We start from the raw sequence: 25,226 nt of genomic DNA, 5'->3' as shown, positions 1-25,226 counted from the left end.
TTGTTGTTGTTTTTTTTTTTTTAAGCCTTCTCATTTAAAAATAACTGTTTACTCACTCTCATCAGAATTTGTAGAAGAATAAATAATATACACACTCAATATGGGTATAGAAACTTAACTTTCCTGCAGGGAAATAGAAGGGGAATGGGATTCAGGAAAGGAGTAAAGTGATTAAAGAGAGGGCATATTGGGAGAAGAAGTGATCAGCAGCAAAACACTTTTGAGGAAAGACAGGGTGAAAGGACAAAGAAAGTAAATGGGGAGAAATACAGCTATCAATAATAATTGTAAAAAGAATTTTGAAGCATTCATACAAGGATATGAGTCAAATTATAAAAAAATAAGAACCATGCTCCAAATGATAAATGAACAAAAGATATAACCAATGCCTATATTATGCATGAATACAAAAAAGATAATTTTTTTAAAAAGGAAAATAATGCATATATACAATTTTTTTTTTATAACAATCCTCTTCTCATGGCAAAAAATTGGAAACCGAGGAGATGCCCATCAACTGGGGAATGGCTCAATAAAGTGTGGTATATGTTTGTGGTGAAATAATATTGTTCTATGAGAAAAGATGAGCAGAATGCTCTCAGGAAAAAAAAAAACTGGAAAATCTTCCATAAACAAAAGCATAGTGAAATGTACTGTATGCAAAGTAATAGCAATGTTCTGGGATGCCCAGTTGTAAAATGACTTTACTCTTCTCAGTAATACAATGATCCACAACTAATCTGAAGAATTTAAGATGATAACTCAGATACATACCCAGAGAAGGAACTGATTGTGTCTGAACATAGATTGGAGCATATTCTTCTCTCTATCTCTCTTATTTTTCTTGAGGGTTTTTTTTTTTTCCCCACTAGGATGGGAAATCTATGCTTTCTTTCACAAAATGACTTTTTTGGAAATGTTTTCTATAACTTCACATGTGATTTCCTAATTGGGAGTGGGGATAAAGGGCAGAATTTAGAACTCAAAAGTTTTGGTTTACTATTATTATTATTATAGCTTTTTATTGACAAAACATATGCATGGGTAATTTTTCAACATTGACACTTGCAAAACCTTCTGTTCCAACTTTTCCCCTCCTTCCCTAGATGGCAGGCAGTCTAATACATGTTAAATATGTTAAAGTATGTGTTAAATACAATATATGAATACATATTTATACAGTTATCTTGCCGCATAAGAAAAATTGGATCTAGAAAGAAAGTGAAAAAAAAATCTGAGAGGGAAAACAAAAATGCAAGCAAACAACAGAAAGAGTGGAAATGCTATGTTGTGGTCCACACTCATTTCTCATAGATCTCTCTTTGAATGTAGCTGATTCTCTTCATTGCTGAAGAGTTGGAACTGGTTTCAATCATCTCATTGTTGAACACAGCCACATTCCTCAGAATTGATCATCATATATTATTGTTGTTGAAGTGTATAATGATCTCCTGATTTTGCTCATTTCACTTAACATCAGTTCATAAGTCTCTCCAAGCCTCTCTGAAATCATCCTGGGGCCCAGTAGTAATGCTGCTGGATCAAAGTGTACGCACAGTTTGATAATTTTTTGAGTATAGTTTCAAATTGCTCTCTAGAATGGTTGGATCCAAAACGCAAAAGTTTTTAACACAAATATTTAAAAAATTTGTTTTAAACGTAACTGGGGAAAAATATTAAATAAATAATCAAATGACAAAAAAAAAAAAAGTAATTTCTTAATTGAGCCAATCATTCTGAAGAGCAGTTTGGAACTATGTCACAGGGCAATCAAAACATGCATGCCCTCTGATCCAGAAATACCATCGCTAGCTTTGTATCCTAAAAAGATCATTAAAAAGGGAAAAGAATTCACAAGCACAAAAATATTTTAGCAGGTCTTTTTGTGGTGGCAAAGAATTGGAAGTTGTAGGAATAGTCATCAATTAGGAAATAGCTGAATAAGTTGTAGCATATGAATATGATGCTATTATACAATTACACATTTACATATTATTATAATACTATTGTGCTATAAGAAATGATTAGCAGGAAAATTTCAGAAAAACCTGGAAAGACTTATGCTGAATGAAGTGAGCAGAATCAGGAAAACATTATACAAAGTAACAGCCACATAGTAAGATTGACTTAGCTCTTCTCAGAAACACAATGATCAGAGTCAATTCTAAAAGACTTACAATGGAAAATGCTATACACATCCAGATAAAGAACTGTGGAGTCTGAATGTGTATCAAAACATATCATTTTCACTTTTTTTTTTTGGGGGGGGGGCTTTTTTGTGGTTTTTCTTTCACAACATGACATGTGGAAATGTTTACATGACTGCACATGAATAATCTATATCAGATTGCCTGCTGTCTTGGGGGGGGAGGGGAATGAAAGGAGGGGAAAAAAATTGAAATTCAAAATCTTATAAAAAATGAATGTTGAAAACTCTGTTCACATGTAATTGGAAAGAATAAAATACTGTTTACAAAAATGACACCAAAAATCTACCAGTTTATAGTGAAGAATTATATTTTCTTATACAATCTCATTTTTCCTTTGTATAGAGAAATGTTCACAGTTGTGAACATTTCTCAACTTCATAATAAAATGAAAAAAAAATTTAATCTAGCCTTATACTGCCTCACAGAGTGATGAGGAGTAAATTTGGAGGCTCTAAGCAGAGATGGATCAGCTCTTCCCCTCCTGGTCTGATTAACTTCTCTCCTTCTCCAAAGTAACCAAGGGCAGGTTCAGTAGCGAATGAATTTGATACTCAAAGCTGTATCAAAACAAAGTCTTTATTGATAGTAAAGGGATAGACAGGCATTTGGTCTCCAGGAAGGCCAAACTGCCTGGCAAGAAGACACCGGTTGGCTGGCACAAGGCTGGTATAAACCGAGTACAAGGAAAACAATTTTAGAGATTCCTTCTATACATAACTAGGGTCATCAAACCACGTTTGCACAGAGATGTTATCCAAGAGGTTCTGGAGATATTTGTAAATAAGACAGGAATTTCTCTTAATGATTTGTATCTCAAATTATCTCCTTTTACCCCTTCTCAGACAAGAATTTCCTGTTAATTATTTTATCTTGAACTATCTCTTTTTTTGATCTTATCACAAAGGATGCAAAAATGTTAGATTCTTGTTGAATGAGGTTTGTGAAATTGTATAATATAAAGTCAAGTGGCAAGAAGGGACAATCAAAGGAGTTTTAAAGCTTTAAAAGACATCTAAACCAATTTATCAGTTACCAGATACAAGACACCACTGATGACCTGCTATTTTCAATTTTTACTTAATTCAAGAAAACACAAGTGATCTTTAAACCAACTTCATCAAGATTTCCTTTAGTGAACAGAAAACTGTGAAGGGTTTTTCCTTAATCAATACTAAATGGAAGATCAAAAATCAGGAAAGAATAAATCTACAGTGTTATTAGCAGTTAGAAAATAAAAGATTTTACTTCAGTGAAATGTTTTAAAGGCCCCTCTTCCCAAGTTAAACTAGAAAAACAAAAAAAGTCCAAGTGTTTTTGTTATTTTTTGTATTTTGTTATTGTTGCTGAGATTAGATAGCATTCTTCCAGAAAGAAATTCATTCAATTAGTACATATCACAACTTTTTTCCTTTACACAATTTTTTTAAAATAATGAATTAAAATGAGAAATGTCTTTGAAATGTTTGAAGGGTTCACTTCTATTCCTCTAGTTGAAAAAGCTCCTCTATACACTATCCTCAAAATGAGAAAAGGACCATGTCCATGACAATCTTACTATGCATTTTCTTATGTCAGCACTAAAAATGAACCAGGATGGCTTCTTCTTTAATGTGATTTTAAATAGGAAGCTCCTTTATGAGTAGGCGCTGCCACTTAATTAAAATGGGTATCGCACACTGAAGGCAAAATTAGAGGTTCAGATAGAAAGAAAAGGCTAAACTTATCAAGAAGAACTGAGCAGTCTACCTGGAATATGTTTGCTACACCAGCTAGAGGCAGTTTCTCAAAACTGCTGGACTGAAAAAAAACCAAGCACACAAACAGAAAACCACTTGACAAAAAGAAAAACAATTATGAGAATAAGCAACAGGTGTCCTAGTGAAATAGTAATTATAAGGAAAAAATTCTCCACAGAATTTAAGTTAGTTAAGAGGTTTATACAACCACCTAAGCCATATATGCTTAAATACCAAAATACGGACCAGTTCCAGATTATTACACAAGTTAGAATACAAACTAATAGGAAAATAACTAATCACTAAAGAATACAACCAGAAATATAGAAACAGGATGACTTAAGCTTAGTCTTGATATTTGGAGACAGGTGATAAAATATTTTGGGAATAATTTTTAAATAGAAAAGTAAAACTTTAGCAGAAACAAATAAAATTGCTTTATTGCTGTAGTAACTGGCATTCCATATAATACTGGTCTATCAAATTGCAAATCTACCATATGAAATGGTCAACAGAAAGCTTAAAATTACTGAAAGTAAATACAAAAGGTAGAATACTTCTACCCATACTTCTTACCCTCAATACATCCCATATTCCCTTTAGGAGGAATAAGAAATGATTTCAGGCTTATAATCCCAAACCAATCAGCACTGTTATGACATTTTTCTTCTTTATTGGATCTTTGCTGTTTCATAAACTTCATCTGGAGATAGTTTTATTTACATTTGAGAAATTCAGTAGCATCCACTCAGAAGTACCTTCTTATTCCAAAAGTTTGTTTTTGTTTTGTTTTATTTTGTTTTTTCTGGGCATCTTTAACGTGTTTGTCGCTCAAATGTCCCATAGTACCTGGTCCCTCTTTTTCCTGCTCTACTTTTTCTCCACCACATTTGACCCATGTTCAAACCATTTTTACATCATCATCACAGAATACAAATTAGAATTTGTGATGGGTAAATAATCTTCATAAACATTTTATTTTTACAAAAGTTAAAAAGTAAAGCCTATGTATTTTTTTATTTAGAATTTTTTTTCACAGTATATATGCATGAGTAATTTTTTTTATAATATTATCCCTTGTATTCATTTTTCCAAATTATCCCCCCCCTCTCTCCATTCCCTCCCCCCAATGACAGGCAATCCCATACATTTTACATGTGCTACAATATAACCTAGATACAATATATGTGTGTAAATACAATTTTCTTGTTGCACATTAAGTATTAGATTCCGAAGGTGTAAGTAACCTGGGTAGATAGACAGTAGTGCTAACAATGTACATTCACTTCCCAGTGTTCCTTCTCTGGGTGTAGTTATTTCTGTCTATCATTGATCAACTGGAAGTGAGTTGGATCTTCTTTATGTTGAAGATATCCACTTCCATCAGAATATATCTTCATACAGCATTGAAATGTACAGCGATCTTCTGGTTCTATTCATTTCACTCAGCATCAGTTGATGTAAGTCTCTCCAAGCCTCTCTGTATTCCTCCTGCTGGTCATTTCTTACAGAGCAATAGTATTCCATAACCTTCATATACCATAATTTAGCCAACCATTCTCCAATTGATGGTCATCCATTCAACTTCCAGTTTCTAGCCACTACGAAAAGAGTTGCCACAAACATTTTGGCACATACAGGTCCCTTTCCCTTCTTTAGTATTTCTTTGGGATATAAGCCCAGTAGTAGTATGGCTGGGTCAAAGGGTATGCACAGTTTGATAACTTTTTGGGCATAGTTCCAAATTGCTCTCCAGAATGGCTGGATTCTTTCACAACTCCACCAACAATGTATCAGTGTCCCAGTTTTCCCACATCCCCTCCAACATTCATCATTTGTTCCTGTCATCTTAGCCAATCTGACAGGTGTGTAGTGGTATCTCAGAGTTGTCTTAATTTGCATTTCTCTAATCAGTAGTGATTTGGAACACTCTTTCATATGAGTGGATATAGTTTCAATTTCATCATCTGAGAACTGTCTGTTCATATCCTTTGACCATTTATCAATTGGAGAATGGTTTGATTTCTTATAAATTAGGGTCAGTTCTCTATGTATTTTGGAAATGAGACCTTTGTCAGAACCTTTAACTTTAAAAATATTTTCCCAATTTGTTACTTCCCTTCTAATCTTGTTTGCATTAGTATTGTTTGTACAGAAACTTTTTAGTTTGATGTAATCAAAATCTTCTATTTTGTGATCAATAATGATCTCTAGTTCTCCTCTGGTCATAAATTGCTTCCTCCTCCACAGGTCTGAGAGGTAGACTATCCTCTGTTCCTCTAATCTATTTATTATCTCATTCTTTATGCCTAAGTCATGGACCCATTTTGATCTTATCTTGGTATATGGTGTTAAGTGTGGATCCATATCTAATTTCTGCCATACTAATTTCCAGTTTTCCCAACAGTTTTTTCCAAATAATGAATTTTTATCCCTAATGTTGGTATCTTTCGGTTTATCAAAGATTAGATTGCTATAGATGTACCCTTTTTTGTCCTTTGTATCTAATCTGTTCCACTGATCTACCGGTCTATTTCTTAGCCAATACCAAATGGTTTTGGTGACTGCTGCTATATAATATCGCTTTAGGTACACTTAGACCACCTTCCTCTAACTTTTTTTTCATTAGTTCCCTTGCAATTCTCGACTCTTTATTCTTCCATATGAATTTTGTTGTTATTTTTTCTAGGTCATTAAAATAGTTTCTTGGGAGTCTGATTGGTATAGCACTAAATAAATAGATTAGTTTGGGGAGTATTGTCATCTTTATTATATTCGCTCAGCCTATCCAAGAACACTGAATGTCTTTCCAATTATTTAAATCTGACTTTATTTTTGTGGCAAGTGTTTTGTAATTTTGCTCATATAATTCCTGACTATTCTTTGGTAGATGGATTCCCAAATACTTTATACTCTCAACATTTGTTTGGAATGGAATTTCTCTTTGTATCTCTTGCTGTTGCATTTTGTTGGTGATATATCAAAATGCTGAGGATTTATGTGGATTTATTTTGTATCCTGCCACTTTGCTAAAATTCTGAATTATTTCTAATAGCTTTTTAGCAGAGTCTTTGGGGTTCTCTAAGTATACCATCATGTCATCTGCAAAGAGTGATAGTTTGATTTCCTCATTTCCTACTCTAATTCCTTGAATCTCTTTCTCGGCTCTTATTGCCGAGGCTAGCGTTTCTAGTACTATATTGAATAGTAATGGTGATAGTGGGCAACCTTGTTTCACTCCTGATCTTACTGGGAAAGGTTGTATTTCTATTGCATATTATGCTTATTGATGGTTGTAAATATATGCTCCTGATTATTCTAAGGAATAGTCCATTTATTCCTATACTCTCAAGAGTTTTTAGTAGGAATGGATGTTGGATTTTGTCAAATGCTTTTTCTGCATCTATTGAGATGATCATATGGTTTTTATTAATTTGATTATTAATATGGTCAATTATACTAATAGTTTTCCTAATATTAAACCAGCCCTGCATTCCTGGTATAAATCCTACTTGATCATAGTGTATTATCCTGGGGATGATTTTCTGAAGTCTTTTTGCTAATATCTTATTTAAGATTTTAGCATCAATATTCATTAAGGAAATTGGTCTATAATTTTCTTTCTCAGTTTTCGATCGATCTGGTTTAGGTATCAGTACCATGTCTGTGTCATAAAAGGAGTTTGGTAGGACTCCTTCATCCCCTATGTTTTCGAATAGTTTACATAGCATTGGGGCTAATTGTTCTTTAAATGTTTGGTAGAAGGGCCTATGTATTTTTAAAGCCATATGAATACAAAAATTATTTCTAGTAACACCAGATGATGATACACTACAGCTTTGTTATGATGGCCATGTTGTGGCAGTCCTCTCATAAGACAAAATTATATTATAACAAGGTCCCTTTATTAATGATTATATTTATCAATTGAATTTTGCCTTATAATCAACATAGACTTATAGATTGTAATATTTTTCTTTAAATTATAATCTTTTCTAGGAGCAGGATTCTTGGGGGGCTTCTGGAGGCAGCCTTCAGTAATCACAAGTGCAGTCAGGGATTAAAGTCCAAATCCTTTATTGTTTCCTTTTAAGTCTTGTCTCTTTTCCTGGGCACAGCTAGCTCTCCTTGGTTCCTGCCGCTAATCCTTTGTCTCTGCCAGCTTCTGCCTCTAGCTCCCTCCTAATGTCTCCAGCCAGCACAAAGGTGGAAGACGGAATGAATCTGTCTCCTCTGAGAGTGTGCTTGTCCTCTTTGATCCTGAGAGCTCCTCCTTATATATGCTCTCTTAAAGGTGTGAATCTTGTGGAATCTCAGTAAGTACTAAGTACATGTCAATTAAAGAATCATTATCTCATCAATTCCACTTAGTACCTTGTTTCAGGTTCTGGCCCATAACATCTACTAGTAGGATCAAATCAATCATACTGAATCATGCTAAATTAGATAATTATTGTCTCTATCAACTCTACTGATTTAGTACCTTGTAGGACTCCTAATATCTCCTGCTTTCTTTTGATTTTGAACATAGATGGTCATGACCTCCTTGACTTCTCAAGGAGGTAAGAACCCCCAAAAAGGTGATCACGCCTTCCCTGACTGCTCAAAAAAAGAGTGAAAACACTATAAAAAAAGGTGATCATACCCTCCCTGAGGTCTCAAAAAGTGAGATGAAAACACCAAATGGGAAATCAAATCAGATTAGTGGATTTATGAAGGGGCTCACTCTTAAACAGGTATACATAAATCCATCAATATTGAAGGTATTACACATAATTACATAAATTACACAAGCACATAGCAATATAACACAGGCTAGTAGTAATGTAACAAATAACATGAATCAACATGAGGAATTATATATGATCATAAGTCCTAGAAATAGTCCAAAAGGAATCTATTGTCCATTAGTTCATGTGCCAGGAATCCAATAATTCCTGCAAGCTTTGAAGTCCTGCAATAGTCTCATCAACAATTTTTCATCTCAAGGAATCCAATGATCCTGCTGGTTTTCAAATCCTACAATAGTCTTATCTTGTGTTAGGGAATCCAAAGGTTCCTGCAGATTTTGTTCTTAGGTCTTCTCCTTTGTTTCCAGATTTTTCTCTTTTGTCTGTCTCTCTCCAAGTGCCCGTTGCCACCTATCTGTTTCCTTCTCCATCTGTAGGAATACAAGCAAACCCTTTTTCTCAAGCAGTTAACCTTATTCCCTTCTATTTACCACTTTCTAGCTCTCTCTGCATTATCTGGCAACATCTTGTGTTGGGTTAAAAAAGCATGTATTTTCCCTGATTGTAATCCCTTTCTCCCACATGATTGCTTTTCTGCTGATTGATCATATAATCCCTTTCTGCCATGTGATTGCTTTTTTCCTGATTGATCACATCAGAGTATTGAGCTTCTAAAGGTGTAACTTCAGCTGCCATTATGCCCCACCTCTCATTTCCCTGGTTCAATCTACATTCTGAGGCCCAGTGAAAGCCTTTATGGCATTTTGGACATAGGGTTTTAGGACTTCTCTCACCCTCTCTTCTCACTCTATCTCCATACCTACAATGGGCTCTCAGATGTCTTTTTTTTCCACACTGAAAACACTGACGACTCTCTCTAGAAATTACTTGCCTTTCCTATCTTTCCATGTTCATCATTGTCTGGGTGTAATAAGCATTTGTGCCTACTGTAGCACAGCATCTTATGATCTCCTCTAAAGGAACATCTTTGTGTAGTCCCCATATAATTCTTCTGTAAACCTCATTGGCATTTTCCTTAGCCAGTTGTCTTACCATAATTCTTGTAGCTGCATTTTCTCCAATGGTTCTCGTGACAGCTGTTCGCAAATGTCCCATAAAATCTATAGAGGGTTCATTGGGACCTTGTTCTATTTTTGTAAAGGCTTTACCTCCATATTTCTCTGGGAGGGAACTCCAAGCTTTTATAGCAGCAGTAGCAATTTATTCATACATTGTTATGGGATAATTAGTCTGTGCTGAATTCTCTGTATCCTGACCTTCACCTGCTAGTTGGCCAAAGGTGACTTGTGTATTAACTCCTGTTTGCCTATTTCATTGGGCTTAAATCCTACAAAATTCATAATACTATGAAAGCCACAAGTTTTGTCCAGGTTCTAAACACGTCCTTGCTATGGCTTTCCAGTCACTGGGGGTTAGGATTTCATAAGCCAAATTAGCTAGTAACATTTTAACATAAGATGATGTAGCCCCATAAAGAGTGCAACCTTTTTTCAAATCCTTCATTTTATCCAAATCAAAAGGAGTATATTTTCTCCTTTTTTTGACTTAACCAATGCTTTTTCTTGTCATAGGCACTTAATAGGTGGTTCTGATTGTGTTACTGCCTCTCCCTCCACCCATGAAGGGTTAATTGAGGGAGGTAAGTCAGGGGATTGGAAATGATCTAATTTCTCCTGCTGTGAATTCTTATCTGATTCTTTGTCCTTTTCATCTAGTTTAGTTGGCACCTTCCCCTCCTGCTCTTTCTTCTTTTTCCTTATTCTATAACTTATATAATTTCCTAAAGGCAGTTGTATTAAATTATATGTATTAAGTGTATCTTTGGAAACTGAGTCAGGTCCATTTTTGTTATAGTATTGACAAAGTTGCTCTCCTACTAATTTCCATTCCTCTAGACCCAATTCTTTTTCCATAGAGAACCAAGGAGATATGTACTACACAGTTTCTAAAAGTTCAGTGATCTGCTCCAAAATTATAATCAAACCTTGGCTTTTCATAACCCTGACAATGCTCTATACATATTTTCCTTGAAGAGAAACAGAAGGTTGTTTTCTAAACATCTGCCCCATTTCATCTGAAATATTAATTTATCTCTTTAACAAAATTTCCTTGTTGTACTCACCCTAACTTCTGGGTCAGAGAGACTTTTCCACTGGATCAGGATCAGAGGCTTTTCTACTGAACTCAGGATCTTGTCTGTCACACATTCAGGCACCAAAATGTAGTGTTCTGTTCTCAAAATTGTAATTGTTCTCTGGGAGCAGCCTTAATTTCAGTTCAGTTCAATAATCCCAAATGCAGCCAAGAGTTAAAGTCCAAATCCTTTATTTTCTCCTTCCAAGTCTTGTCTCCTTCCTTGGGCCGGGTTAGCTAAAGCTAAGAGATAGAAGCCTATCTCTCTCCTTGGTTCTGAGAGCTCTTGTCCGAATGTCTCCAGCCAGCCCAAAGATGGAAGTTGGAATAAATCTTGACTCTGCCTCTGAGAGTGGGATTGTGGGTTTTTGTGGGCTTGTGAATCTCCCAGAAGTCAATCCTAGTTGTGAATCTCCCAAAGTCCCCTCTGGCCCTGAGAGCTTCTTGCTTATATGCTACACACCAATCATTTCATCACTAGGAAATCATTATTTGTTGTAGGATTAAATCAATCAGCAGAAAAGCAATCATGTGGGAGAAATCTAATTAGATTTAACAACAGTCTCCTCAATTCCACTCAGTACCTTGTTTTAAGTTCTGGCCCATAATATCTCCTTTAGGGTCAGATCAATCATACTGAACCATGCTAAATTAGATATTTATTGTCTCTTATCCATTTCAGTGACTTAGCATCTTGTAAGAATTCTAACAGTATAGCACTAAATAAATTGATTAGTTTAGGTAGTATTGTCATCTTTATTATATTTGCTCGCACTTAATATTTTTTGAATTGTTTAGATCTGACTTTATTTATGTGCAAAGTGTTTTGTAGTTTTGCTCATATAGTTCTGGATTTTCCCTTGGCAGATAGATTCCCAAATATTTTGTACTATCAACAATTATTTTAAATGGAATTTCTCTTTGTATCTTTTGCTATTGGATTTTGTTCGTCATATATAAAAATGCTGATGATTTATGTGGATTTGTTTTGTATCCTGCAACTTTGCTAAAATTGTGGATTATTTCTAATAGCTTTTTAGTAGATTCTCTGGGGTTCTCTAAGTATACCATCGTATCATCTGCAAAGAGTGATAATTTGGTTTCCTCAGTACCTACTTTAATTTCTTTAATCTCTTTCTCATCTCTTACTGCCAAAGATAGCATTTCTAATACAATATTGAATATCCCACCTCAATATTTAACTTATGGGCATCACTTGCCTCAAGCAGCCCTCCCCCTTTAGCTTCCCTCCTCTTTTCTTATACTTTTCTCCTAATATTTTTGCATTCCCTTCTATTTACCCTACACCTTCCCTTTTTAATTTTCTCCTCCCACTTTTCAATAAGGTGAGAGAGAAACCAAATATATCTAATATTTTCTCTTTGAGCCAAAGCTGATGAGAGCAAGATTCACACAATGTTCATCCCCTTCCCTTCTTTCCCTCAAATACAATATGTTTCCTTTACCTCTTTGTAAGATGTAATTTCCCTCTTTTTATCTCCACTTTTCCCTTTTTTTGGTACAATTCCCTTTCCATCTCTAGTTCCTTTTTTATATTATAATGGTAAAATCAAATTATACATGAACACTCTATGTATACCCAGAACAAAAATACAATTCTCAGGAGTTCTTTTTACCTTTTTATGCTTCTCCCGAGTCCTGTATTTGGAGGTCAAATTTTTTGTTAAGTTCTGTTTTTTTCATAAGAAATAAATGGAATTCACCTGTTTCATTGAATGCCCATATTCTTCCCTGGAAGAAAATGCTCTGTTTAACAGGGTCATTTATTATTGGCTGCAATCCAAGTTCCTTTACCTTTGGGAATCTCAGATTCCAGGCCCTTCAATCCTTTAATGTGGAAGCAGCTAGATACTATATTTGAATTGTTTTTTTTTTTTTTTCTGGCTGCTTGTAATATTTTTTCCTTGGTCTAATAGTTAATGAAATTTAGCCATAATATTCCTTGGAGTTTTAATTTTGGGAGTGTCTTTCAGGAAATGTTTGATGAACTCTTTTAATAGCTTTTTAACTTCTGATTCTATGACATCTGTGCAGTTCTCTTTGATGATTTCCTGACAAATAATGTCTAGGCTCCTTTTTTTTCATCATGGCTTTCAGAGAGTCCAATAATCCTTAGATTATCTCTCCTAGATCTATTTTCCAAGTCTGTTGTTTTCCCAAGTATATATTTAACATTTTTCCTATTTTTTTTCATATTTTTAGTTTTGCGTGATTGATTCTTGATATCTCATTCAGTCATGTATTTTCATTTGTTCATTTTAATGAATTATTTTCTTCACTTTTTTTTTTTTGGGGGGGGTCCAATTGAGTTTTTAAATGAGTTGTTTTGTTCTATGGAATTTTTTTCCATTTCACAAATTTTTTTTAAGGAGTTATTTTCTTTTTCCCTAGGAGTTCTTTGCCTTTTTTCAATTCACAAATTCTGTTGTCCTGGGAGTTCTTTACCTTTTTCATTTCACATATTCTGTTTTTCAGGGAGTTGTTTTCTTTTTCCAATTTATTTTTTAATGAATTATATGCCTTTTCCAAACCCTCTTGCAAAGTTTTCCTTTCCTTTCCCCATTTTTCTTCTAGCTCTCTTTTAAGATCCTTTTAAATTTCTTCTATGCAAGCCTTGCATGGTGGGAATCAGGTTATATGACCTTTGGGGTTTCATCTGGAGACAATCTGCTTTTAGGCTCCTCAGAGTTTAAAATCTGCTCTTCTCTTTCACTGTAGAAGCTATCTATAGTTAGAGCTCGCTTGCCTTTTTACTCATTTTTTTTTTTAAATGTTGGGATTTGCTTTTAGGGCAAGGAAGTTCCAAGCTTCCTCTACAGGCAGCCAAAGTGACAATGGAGCAGCAGAAGCTGCGCTGGGATCATGCTGAGTCACTCCTGGTGAGGCCAGATCCAGTGAGACTTGGCATTTTGGGGTACTCTCTTTACCTTCTGCATGTGTGTTGAATGTTTTAGAACTTCTCTGCTAATCTACTGGCTTACAACCAGAGCAGAGTAGCCAACACTGTAGTAAAGCCTTCCATAGGTTCTCCATGGAGACTGCACCTCAACCCGGGTCTGCTCAGCATGTGCTGGCCTCCATGCTCTGCCTCCCTGCCTGCAGCTGGCCTTTCCTCCCCCACCCCACAGAAACAAACCTTTTCTGGCATTCTTTGAAATTATCTTCTGCTGATAATTTTCTACACTCCTAATATTCATGGATTCTGCCAATTTCAGAGGCTGAATTTCATAATTAGTATGAGGGTAGTAGGAGAGCTCAGAAAGAAGTGTGTGTGTGTCCTCTCCACCATCTTGGTTCTGCCCCTTGCAAGTCTTAAAAGCCTGTGTAAATGTTGGTTATTATTGTGATTAATTTATTATTGTAAATAAAAAATTTATGCTCTCCTAATCTCTTTCCTCAATAGTAGGCATGTCGTTTAATCAGATTAATCCATTAATTAGATTAATTAAATAACAGTCCATTAACTAGATGGATGATAGGTATATCTGTAATTAGAAAAGCAGAATCATAGAGTTGGGGTGTTAAAGGTCATCTAATCCAACTTCTTCTCTCTACAACTTCCCAACAAGTCATTCAATCTCTACTAAGCATCTCTTAAAATGAGGAACTTGCTACTTGTCAAAATATCCCAAGTCCATCATCAATCAGATCTAAGTGTTAAGATTCCTCAGGAAATTGCTCTCCTGATATCATGATCCTCTAGAAGGGCAACAAGTGGTTCTGACTCCACCTGCAGTCAGCAGGCCAATAACAAGTACGATTCCTCTTCTATAAAACAACTCTTTAAATAGTTAAAGATTGTTATCAAGCCCCACTAAATCTTCTCTTCTCCAGGCTAAATATACCTTCGACTAATTTTCATAAGCCATGATTTCTAAATGCCTAATCAATCTGATGGCCATTTTCTAAGTATTCTTCAGTCTTTCAATACATCCCTACTAAAATATAGTGGCCAGAATTGAAAACAATAATTTGAAATTTGAAAACAATAAACATCTCTTAAATGAGGGGATGAGTAGGATGTTATTAATATCATCCTCATCATCATTATTTTCAAAGGAGAAAAATGAAGCTGAGACAAGCAATTGATTCAAGGTTATACTTTTTTTTTCAATGGAGCTTGACTGGAACTCAAAAGGGATCACAGGACTCACAAGAGAAGAATGAATTAGTCTAAAATTCCTAAAGGCTATTAAGCTTGACTTTAATAATTAGCAAGATTCCAGAACTTATTTTGATTAGTAAAAACCTAAAAAGTAAACAATATCTCTTCACCAAGAAGAATGTTACACCTAATTAAACTCATTTGCTTTTTAAGAAGATTAATAGATTGATCAATCAGATGTTGTCCATGTAAATGGACAAATACCTTTCATGTTACTACTGTTGTAGACAAACTCAAAAAGATTTGGATTCTATGACAGCATGGATAGTCACTGTATCTTCAGACCCATACAACAGAGTTATTAATAGTTCAATGTCAACTTGGAAGGCAATCCCTATTACAGAGGTTACAACTTTCTAGAGTTCTTGGCATAAAGTAGGTATTTTTAAAATGTTTATTAACTGATTTGTATGTTTGTGTCATGGTCTTCTTTGAACTATGGAGACTGAATGTAGTTCAAAGCACAGCATTTTCACAATTTTTGTTATTTGTTTGCTTATCTTTTTCCCTTCAGATCTTTTTTTTTTTTTAATGTATGGCAAATATGGAAATATGTTTAGAAAAATTTCACATGTTTTAATATATATTAGACTGATCAATGTCTTGGGGAGGGGAAAAATGAGAGGAGAGAAAATTTTGGAACACAGTTTTGCAAAGATACATATTGAAAAATATCTTTGCATGTATTTGGAAAAATAAAATACTAGAAAAAATTTTAAAAAATAAACAAATTCATAGACCCCAGGTTCAAGGACCTATGCTTTATTGGAATGGCTCCAAAATCTGTGTTTGGCTATATGATACTAGCATGCTTATCAAGTTTATAGGAAGAAAAACAAAGCTAGATCAGCACAGGTTGAATGACATTCAAGATTCAAAAAGATCTTGACAGGCTAAAATTTTGGTCTAATGCCAATGATGAAATTTCACAGAGATAGATGTAAAGTCTTTATGAGTTCAAGAAGTATAAGATGGGGGTGAAATGAAGAAAACAGTTTAAAAAAAAAAGCCTAGAACAAAAAACTTGGGGCTTTTACAAGCTCAGCACCCAGTCATAGTTGTTCACCTCATGCTGACCTCTATGGTCTCTGATGGCTACTTCTCTATGATTGCCTCACTGACTGGGCAAATGTATTCTTCACATATTCTCTCCTTCACCATTTTCCAATTCCAGCACCCCTATCTCTACTGAATTTCCCCATTGGAATGTAAATTCCAGGGAGGATAGGTACTGTTCTACTTGCTAGAATCTCCAGCCTTCAGCAGACTTGCTTATCTATCTATATTAAGCAATGCAATGTCTTAAAAAAAAAAAAAAAAGTTATCTTCCTTTGTCACACCATATCTGAAGTGTTGTGTTTACTTCCATTTTAGGAATGACATTAATTAAGTTATTAAAATAAAATTAATTAGTTAATTAAATAAATTTTAAAATGACATTGGTAATCAACAGAACAACCAGAAGACAGCAAAACAGAACAACTAGAAGACAACAACAGATTGGTGAAGGACCTTATCATTCCTTGAGTTTCACTTGAATAAAATATTTACTCTGAAGAAAGGAAAACTTAAAGAAGGACTTCTTAGTTGTTAGAAAGGGCATCAAAGAAAGAAAGATTAAACTTAGTTTTTTTGGCCCCTAAGAGCATACGTAGGAACAATGGATAAAAAACTGTGAAAAGGAAAACTTAGGTTGGATGCCAGCAAAAACTAGAATTCTCCCAAAGTAAAAAGTGAAGACTAGTGTTGATTGAATACAGTATCCTCCAAGATCCCTTCCATTTCTGTTCTATGATTCTGTGAAAACTGATTTCTAGAGTCTAACAATTTGTTACTAGCTGAGTTTCAAATCCCAATTCTAACTATTTATACTGACATTTTTGTTTAGCTCACCTGACAGAAGCTGCAAAATTAATAACCAGTGAAATCTATCAGTTTATTTTATATTTTCCCAGAGTATTGGTTAATTTTCCTCTAATCACAATAACTTCACCTTCCTGATTAACTATGTTACAATGAAGTATATTATGTCTCAGAGCATGTTAACAAAATCTTTTGTAAGGATGACTTTATAGGACATCAAAAATTGGAAATCTAGTTATAGTCTTTTTATCTTCCTATCTGATGAAGGGTCTCATAATATTTTTTACATTTTATTTCAGCTTATATATCACTTTGACTAAGAAAGATCTAGAGAAATTTCATCTACAAAATGAGGATGATATTGTAATTGCCTATTTCATAATATTGTGAGGAAAGTGCTTTATAAATTTTAAATTGTTAATATGGAAGCCCAGAGAATAAAAAAGAGAAGTAGAAGTTGCCTCTGTCAACAATCAGAATGAGAAGTCTAAGGAAGAATGAATCCGCACTCCCACAACTCTTGATGTGAACAGGTGATTGTAGAATTGGTAGGTGTTTTGTTTTGGGAGTGAAAGAGTGAGGGAGGAAGGCACAAATAAACTTGCCAAAATCATATCAGGAGAGGCAGAGGTGAGGAAGAGGTCTAGAAAACTGTCAAGACCTAGCAGACCAAGAGTATAAGAGGGGGTAGAAATTGGACCTCATACAACAAACAATCCAAACAAGTGAAACAGAGAAGAAATATCATGAAGAAATAAATATTAAGGATCAGGAGATAAACAAGAATTTTTTTAAAAGACTCAGAGAAAAAGATAGTTTGGACACAAAGCCTACAAGAATATTTGCAAGAAATTAAGCAAGGGTTAAAAAAATGTAATTATGCAAATTAAATAACAGTTTTAGAATAAAAATTTGAAAGGAAAATAGCTTAAAAAAAACAAAAGATGGAAAATCTTATACAAATGTGGTATCCGTGAAAAATAAAACAGCCAATAGATGTCATTTACAGCACACACACACACACACACACACACACACACAGAAATTTTTTTTTCTAATCGAAGGAAGAAAATGCAAGGTATCTTATGATAAACAATGACTGACCTGGAAAACAAGGCAAGGAGAGATACAGTAAAAATCCAGAGCTTACAGGGTAAAGGGGGGGGGGGGGGGAGAAGGAGGGAGAAATGTTATTAGCAGTAACAAAGAAACCCTTATGACATATGAATTCTAAAATATATTATTTGTGTAGTAAGAAATGACTAAAGAAATGAATTCAAAGAAACTTGTAAGAATTCAATGAATGAATGTTAGAGTGAACAACAGACTTAGAAAAATTTATGCAGTGACTACAACATTATAAAGGACAACCTGAAAGATTTAAGAAATCTAATCAATAACTAAATAATCATGACCCCAGAAGACTGAATTCACCCTTTTGGCAGAGACTAGTTAAGTTTATGACAAAGAAAGGAATCAAGAGATAGGGAGAAATTAAGGGAGAGTTGAGTTACAAAATAATCCAAGGCTAAGGAGACAGTCCCAGATAGGATTAAGAACCACAAAGGAAGAAAAAGTAGGGGTTGACTTAGAAGTGTTTAAAGGTACAAAATTAGGGGACAAGAAAAATCTAGAAATAATAAAGTAGGAGGCAAAGTGCTCTGCTGAAAGAAGACAGGCTTGGGGAGAGGATTAGAACATTATTATGCAAAAAGTTTTCCTATTTAAATTCTATCAGTGGAATTTTAAGTATGTACAAAAATTTTAAATGCCAGATTTGGGGGGGGGTGTGGGGGGGGTTTCTGTTTTAATTTCAACTATTTCTTGCTCATTTTTAAGGCATTTAATTCCACTGAATAATATCACCTGTCAGCCAAGAGCTGAAAAAATGGTTATTCAAAATTTTATTATCTGATAATGCCTTTGAACAATTTGATAATTATAGTAAATCAAACCACTCAATATAAACGATGAACTGTTTAGGTTTAAAAAAAAAAAAACCACTCTCAGTATTATTAAGCAAATGATACAATAAAGTCTTATGATTCTATTTTGTGATGAGACATTTAAACTTCCAACAAGCCTAACTTATAAGCTATATTAACAGATCTTTTTTTGGATGTTTATTTTATATTTATTTTACAATGTAGAATGGCTGTACATATTTTACTGTTTTCTGAGAACTTTCAAAACTACAGAATCAGAATTTGATTTGATATAGTTCCTAAATGTTTCCATTTGGAAGACAGAAAAAAGATCTAACACCATATGCACTTAAAGGATTAAAAGTTTTGAGAGTTTAAAATTACTAACAATCATAACTTTCTCAACAGGTAAATTCAATTCAATTTAATTCAGAAAACATTTGTTGAGAGCCACTGCACATCAAGGCTTTGTTAAGCACTGGAGACTATTGGGGGGAGGGGGGAAGGGGAGGAATGGAGGAATCCTCCCTACCTTTACTCTCAAGTTGCTAGTACACATCTTGTACAATAGAAAATATATCCCCAGGTAAAATGAGGTATCCTACCTACCAATGTCTTTATGAGAATCAAATGAGATAGTAAGCACAGTGCCTAACACATAGCAGTGCTTGTTTCCTTTCTTCCTTCCTACTCTAAATTTCTATCCTAGTAATTCACATGCTTTGGTCATAGTTCTGCCTTTTTGGTAAAAACAGAACAAATTTAAACTAATGACAAGCAAGAGAGATAAGACAAAGTGTGCCAGGAAAAGAACTAAGTAGGAAGACAAAGGATAAGCACTTGAAGCAGAATAAAGTAAACTAAGAACCCCAAAAGTTCCAAAGACAGAAATGTAGAAAAAGGAAGTATAAATGCTATACAATCAGGATGGGAGATAAAGCCTCTTCCTACAAAATGGCAGAAAAATGCTATATTCAGTGAGACAGCTTTCGGTTCAATTTGGCACATAAAGGGGAATAGTGTGAAATAAGATTAAAAAGGCAGAAGTCAGATTGAAGTCGATTTTAAGACTTTAAATAAGGAATGTGTATTTTATCCTAGAAACCATAAGGAGCCCCTAAGATTTTTTTAAGTAAGAAAGCAACATAATGAGACTTTTATATAATGAGATTTCTCACAAAGATTTTTTGGCAGCTTGAGAGGGATCTTTATGTTCTTAATGGACAAATATATATTAAGTGAAATGGGGCTTAGATTTGTTCTGCTTTTGCCAAAAAAGCAGAACTATGACCAAAGCATGGGAGTTATTAGGATGCAAATTTTAATTAGGAAGGAAGAAAGGAAACACTATGTGCCAGGCACTGTACTATCTCATAAAAACACTGATAGATAGATTAAATGACTTGCCCAAGAGATATTTAAGGTCATGAGGTTTGAACTCAGATCTTCTTAACTCCAGACACAGTACTTTACTGTACCACTTAGCTGCTGATTAAATACAAAGAAAAATAAAATCCCCCAAAATTAACAATGTCCAAAAATTTTTAATAAAGGAGGGAGGAAAAGATGAGTAGAAAGGGAAGAGGGAGAGTTAAGGAAGCAAAATGAAACAGGAGAGTAAAGAGAAAGAGAAAATAGGTTGTTTGTTTTTTAATTGCTAAAGGTCTTCAAGGGGGCAACTAGATACCACAGTGGATGGCCTGGAGTGTGGAATTCTCTTCCCAAATTCAAAACTAGGCTCAAACACTTACTATCTGAGTGACTTAACCTTGTCTGCCTCACCTTAGCTGTAACAAATATTACTAACCACCACTAAAAATGGTTAGTCTCAACAGGCATAAAACAGATCAAAAGTTATAACAGTTTTTTTGTAATTTCCCATATCTCCACCATTCAAAGCATTTTAATGCAATTTTTTTGGTAATGAAGGGAAATGCTTATCTTGAAACTTAACTATCTAAAACTGGTTAATGCTAATAAACATTCCGGTAATAGGAACAGAAAGAGTAAGGACTTGAAAATCCTGACTGGCAACTTGTTAAAAATCTATCATATATGTTTCTCTTTTAAAGTTCTGATACATTTTTGCAAGAAATATGGTTTCTTAAGTGATACTTTAAGAAGTTCAGCTACAAAAATAAAGATAGCATACAGAGAGCAAGAGCTCTCTCTGAACTTGTGAGTCAGAAGAGACCTAAATTCAAATCATATCTCCAAAAACTTGCCAATTTTGTGACCAAGGACATGTTTCACTTAACTCCTCCAAACCTATTTTCTCCTAAGTAAGAAAACCTCTATCACATGGATATTATGAGGATCAAATGAGAAAATAGCAAATCTAAATGTTTATATCTGTAGAATAATTCAGCTTTTTAAAAATCAAGTTAGAAGCCTTTTATTTTGCCTATGTATCTTTTCCCCACCAATATCTATCCCCTGAAAAAATGCCTCATTATCTTAACTAAAAAGGAAGAAAACTCACAACTCTATATCTAAGTAAGTATAAAAACATGTTCATTCTATAGTCTAACCCAAATTCTATTTTTCCCAAGTTGATATTATCTTCTCCCTCCCAGAATATTCCCCTTTCACTCTTCTTCTTTAACTAGAGCCCTTTATTTATTAAGGATAAATAATGGAAAATGTGACAAGGACAGAGTAGATAAAATTAGGTTTCCCAATTGCTTCAGTTTGATGATTATACATAATTACTATCTTCAAGATGTGGTCTTCACCCAGTAGAGAGAACAGAGCTAAATCCCTAGGAACTCCTACTGCTGTCTCTCACTGGTTATGAGGAAGTATCATTTCCGAGATTCCACCTTCAAGATGCAGCGCTGGTGTCAAAAGAACACAGCCTTGCTCCCCACTCCCCAACTCAAGTTCCAATGTCAGGAAGAAGCTACCTCTTAATTCCTGTACCCAACGAACTCGTAAACTCCCAATGGAGAAAAGTTCACAAAAGACCAGACCAACGAATTTGGTCCAGACAGTTCACCACAGGGCCTTTCCCCAGACTATGGATGTTCCCGTTACCATAACTATATATACGTGTGTGTAATTGTCTGCTTCTTCCCAATTTAGGCTGCAAATTAGTACCCATCCCAAAAAAATCTCAGCATCCATCTGTCGGACCCTAAATAAAAACACTGTAGCAAAGGGGATGAGGGTGCATAAAAGAAAAATATACACGCAAAACCTAATTTTCCCTCGTGGAGCATGAATCGCACCTAAACCTCCCTCCCAAAACAATTCCTCCCATTATCCCCAGTGCACTTTATACACTCTCCACCACACAGCAACCTCGTCCTCCCACAGCAGCCAAAGTCTCTAGCTAATCCTTCAGCCCTTAAAACGAGGCAGCGATTCACAGTAATCACACACACACACACACACACACACACACACACACACACACACACACACACACAATCTCCACCCCCATTCCCACCCCTCCAAGACACATCACTACTAATCTAGCCCTAGAATTTAGTCCTCCAGAGATTCAAAGTGTTCCGATGCCGCCTCTTCCCCACCCCTCGGAGACACATCATTAGTATTCCTCCTGCCCCCATACCAGGTCCCCCCATTCACACAAACTTTATTCCGCCCTCCCCCTCCAGGATACATCCTTACTAATCCTCCAACCCTAGAACTTCCCCCAGATTTCTTCAAAAGGAAGAGGAAGAACTTCAAGAAGGGAAGGAGAACAGAGGAAGAAAAGGGATGAAAGGAAGAAAGGAAAAGGAGAAAGAGAAAGAAGAGAGAAAAGAGAAGAAAGAGGAGGGAGGAAAGGGGAGAAGTGAAAAAGAAGGGGAAGACGAGTGGAGAAAGAGGAAAAAGAGAAAGGAGACGGGGATGAAGGAAAAAGGAAAAAGGGGAGTGAAGGAGGGAAAAGGAAAGAAAAAAGAATTAGTCTCGGTAGTTACATGGAAAAGCAGAGCAGCAATTCCCTTTCTCCCACCCCCGACTCCCTTACAAGCTCACACACACTCGCAAAACCTCTTAACTCAGCCCGGCCCGAGAGGCCCAGGAGAAAGGTATTAAGTTCCCACACCACCCTCTCCCCTCCCCCCACCATATGCACACTTCCCAGGACACCCTACATTCTAGTGAGATTGGAAAGAGACTCCCACAGACGAAGCAATCACACTGAGAATCTGCGCCTTTAGTCCCAGCCCAACAATGGCCCCAGCTGTATACAGTCCCACTTTCGGGCCCAACCTCCGCTTCGGCCCCTACTTTTCGTGGCCCCGGAAAGGGCGAGGGGGGGAGTTCTCCACTCTCTCCTGGTCGCAGCTTCTTTGCACGCAGTTGCCTGCACGCCACCGGCGTGCTCCCCGGACTAGAACTCCTCGAGGGCAGGGACCGTCACGGGCCATTCTTTGTACCCTCAGCGCACAGCACAGAGCTCGGCACACAGCAGAGCTTAATAAAGAGGTACTGGCAGACAGACTGACCCGACTCCCCACGGGGATCCCCCGGGCGGGAGCGGCGCTCCGGGGCCCTCACTCACCCTAACACCACGAGCTCCCCGTATTTCCGCGGCTCTTTGCTTGGGGCGCAGGGCTCCTCCGAACCCGGGGCGAACATGGACCCGCGATCGGTTCCCTCCTCGTCCTCCAGGTCCTCGTCCTCCCCGAGCTCCAGCGGCCCCGGCCCCGGGGGCGCCGCCGCCTCCTCCGCGATCCCCGCCGGGTCCGCGCCGCGGCTACAATCCCATACGGAGAAGGGAACCAGGGAGCTAGGGAAAGGGACGGCGGCGAGGGGGCCGCGGGGCGGCCAGTCCCCGAGCGGCTCCGTCTTGGCTCCTGGGCTCTTCGCCCGCGCGCCCGCCGAGCCCTGGATCGACCCCGCGTTCCTCCCGAGGTGGCCCCAACTCGTAGCTCAGCGGCCGTCCCGGAGCGACGGAGCCGGAGGCAACGGGTTTACAAGCGAACAGTCTGCCGGAGGAGGAGCGCAGCGAAGCGGCGGAGTCGTGCAGTCGAGGGAGGAGCGAACTGCGACCAGCGGAGCCACCCCCGCCTCCGGCCGCCGGCAGCCGCCCCAAGCCCGCCCCCGAAGAAAGTGCGGCCCCGAGAGCTACTCCCAACCCATGGGACTCCCCCTTCTGGAGCACGTGGGGTAGGGGAGACCTCACCCCCACCCCCGGCAGCTGCCCCACACACCCCCAAAAAAAGAAAGAAAAGAAACTGCCTCCCCCTCGTGGTCTCGCCGTTGGAATCGTCCCCTATGTTATGTAAACATAGAGTAAAATGGAAAGGAGGTTCTTAAAGGGACAACTCTATTTTTTTTCCATTCTTTTCTAAACTTGAAGAATGCTTCTCTCTTCCAGTTTTCTTGTCGGGCACGTGGAATTATCTGATACCCAACTGACCTGGAGGACACACCGGAAGAGAAGGTGTGAATGGGAGAAATTAATACAGTATGTATGGAGCTTTAAGGAACGCAGATGATTCAGCCCGTGGTTTAAAAAAAAAAAAAAAAAGTCTTTACAATATGGTATAAAACATTTAAAAGAAAACACACACGTAAACACACTCCTCCATATATAGAGTGAGAAGGACTCATGATAGATGGTGGGAAGCCTTTGAAAAATTTTTATTCCAGATGGAGCATCGTTTTGAGAAATAAATTATTCCCACAGGAATCCCAGTTTACAATTAGCAGGGTACCGTGTAAACAGAATAATAGTGAAAATTTTGAAATTAAGTACTACGGGCACTTTTCAAGGACAGCACTTTTATTCAAGGACAACTTATTAACAGGAAGTTAATATTGGGCTTCTTGGTGGATAAGCTTGCTGATGATAATGATGATGATGATGATGATGATGATGATGATGATGACTGTTGAAGACAACGGGGACAGATAAATATGGATAAGGATGATGATGATAGTCAACTTGCATAAATGGCCATTATTGTGAATTAAAATTATTCTAGAATAAAGGAAAAAAATTGTCCTGGTGAAAAAAAGTATAATTCCATATCCAATATTATATTTTTGCTTTTGTGTCCTCGGTGCTTAGCCCAAAGCCTAGTATACCAATTAATAAATGCTAATTATTGACTATTTGGTTATTGAGCATTCAAAAAGTTTTGGGAATGAGAAACACTACACATTTTCTATAAGAAGGGAAAGTTCATACAGGAGCCCACGTCTCCTTCTTTTGTTCCAGAAATTATCTAAAAAGAGAACTAGATTGAATAGGAATCAAGAAATCCAAAGAAAAATATCAGCTCCTTTAACTGGACAAGAACTGCACAAAAAGACAGTCAAAACCTAAAAACACTGGAAAAGGAAACCAGCCAGAGTAGCTAGCTTTTGCTCAAATAAACAAACTAGAAGTCTAAGTTAGCCTCCCAAACAGGGAAACCCTAGGGGAGTTAAAAGCTACAATGTCCTGATAGGGAAAGGGA

At 36.5% G+C, this 25,226-nt stretch overlaps 1 protein-coding gene across 2 annotated transcripts in view; it reads right to left on the bottom strand.

Annotated features, from left to right (window-relative positions):
• PELI2 (pellino E3 ubiquitin protein ligase family member 2) overlaps window positions 1–23,820 on the bottom strand; it is a 114,942-nt gene extending 91,122 nt beyond the window's left edge. The window contains exon 1 of one of the 2 annotated variants that reach the window (XM_074290209.1): window positions 23,321–23,820. In XM_074290209.1, the coding sequence (XP_074146310.1) occupies window positions 23,321–23,397 (77 nt within the window). In that variant the 5' untranslated portion in view covers window positions 23,398–23,820. The remainder of the gene's footprint in view (window positions 1–23,320) is intronic. The other variant, XM_074290207.1, reaches the window with a different exon arrangement.
• Between the last annotated feature and the right edge of the window lie 1,406 nt (window positions 23,821–25,226).

Source organism: Sminthopsis crassicaudata, chromosome 2 (genome assembly GCF_048593235.1).
Source record: "Sminthopsis crassicaudata isolate SCR6 chromosome 2, ASM4859323v1, whole genome shotgun sequence".
Taxonomy (NCBI): domain Eukaryota; kingdom Metazoa; phylum Chordata; class Mammalia; order Dasyuromorphia; family Dasyuridae; genus Sminthopsis; species Sminthopsis crassicaudata.
The sequence above is the reverse complement of the archived record's forward strand: the minus strand, read 5'-3'. Positions and strand labels throughout refer to the sequence as shown.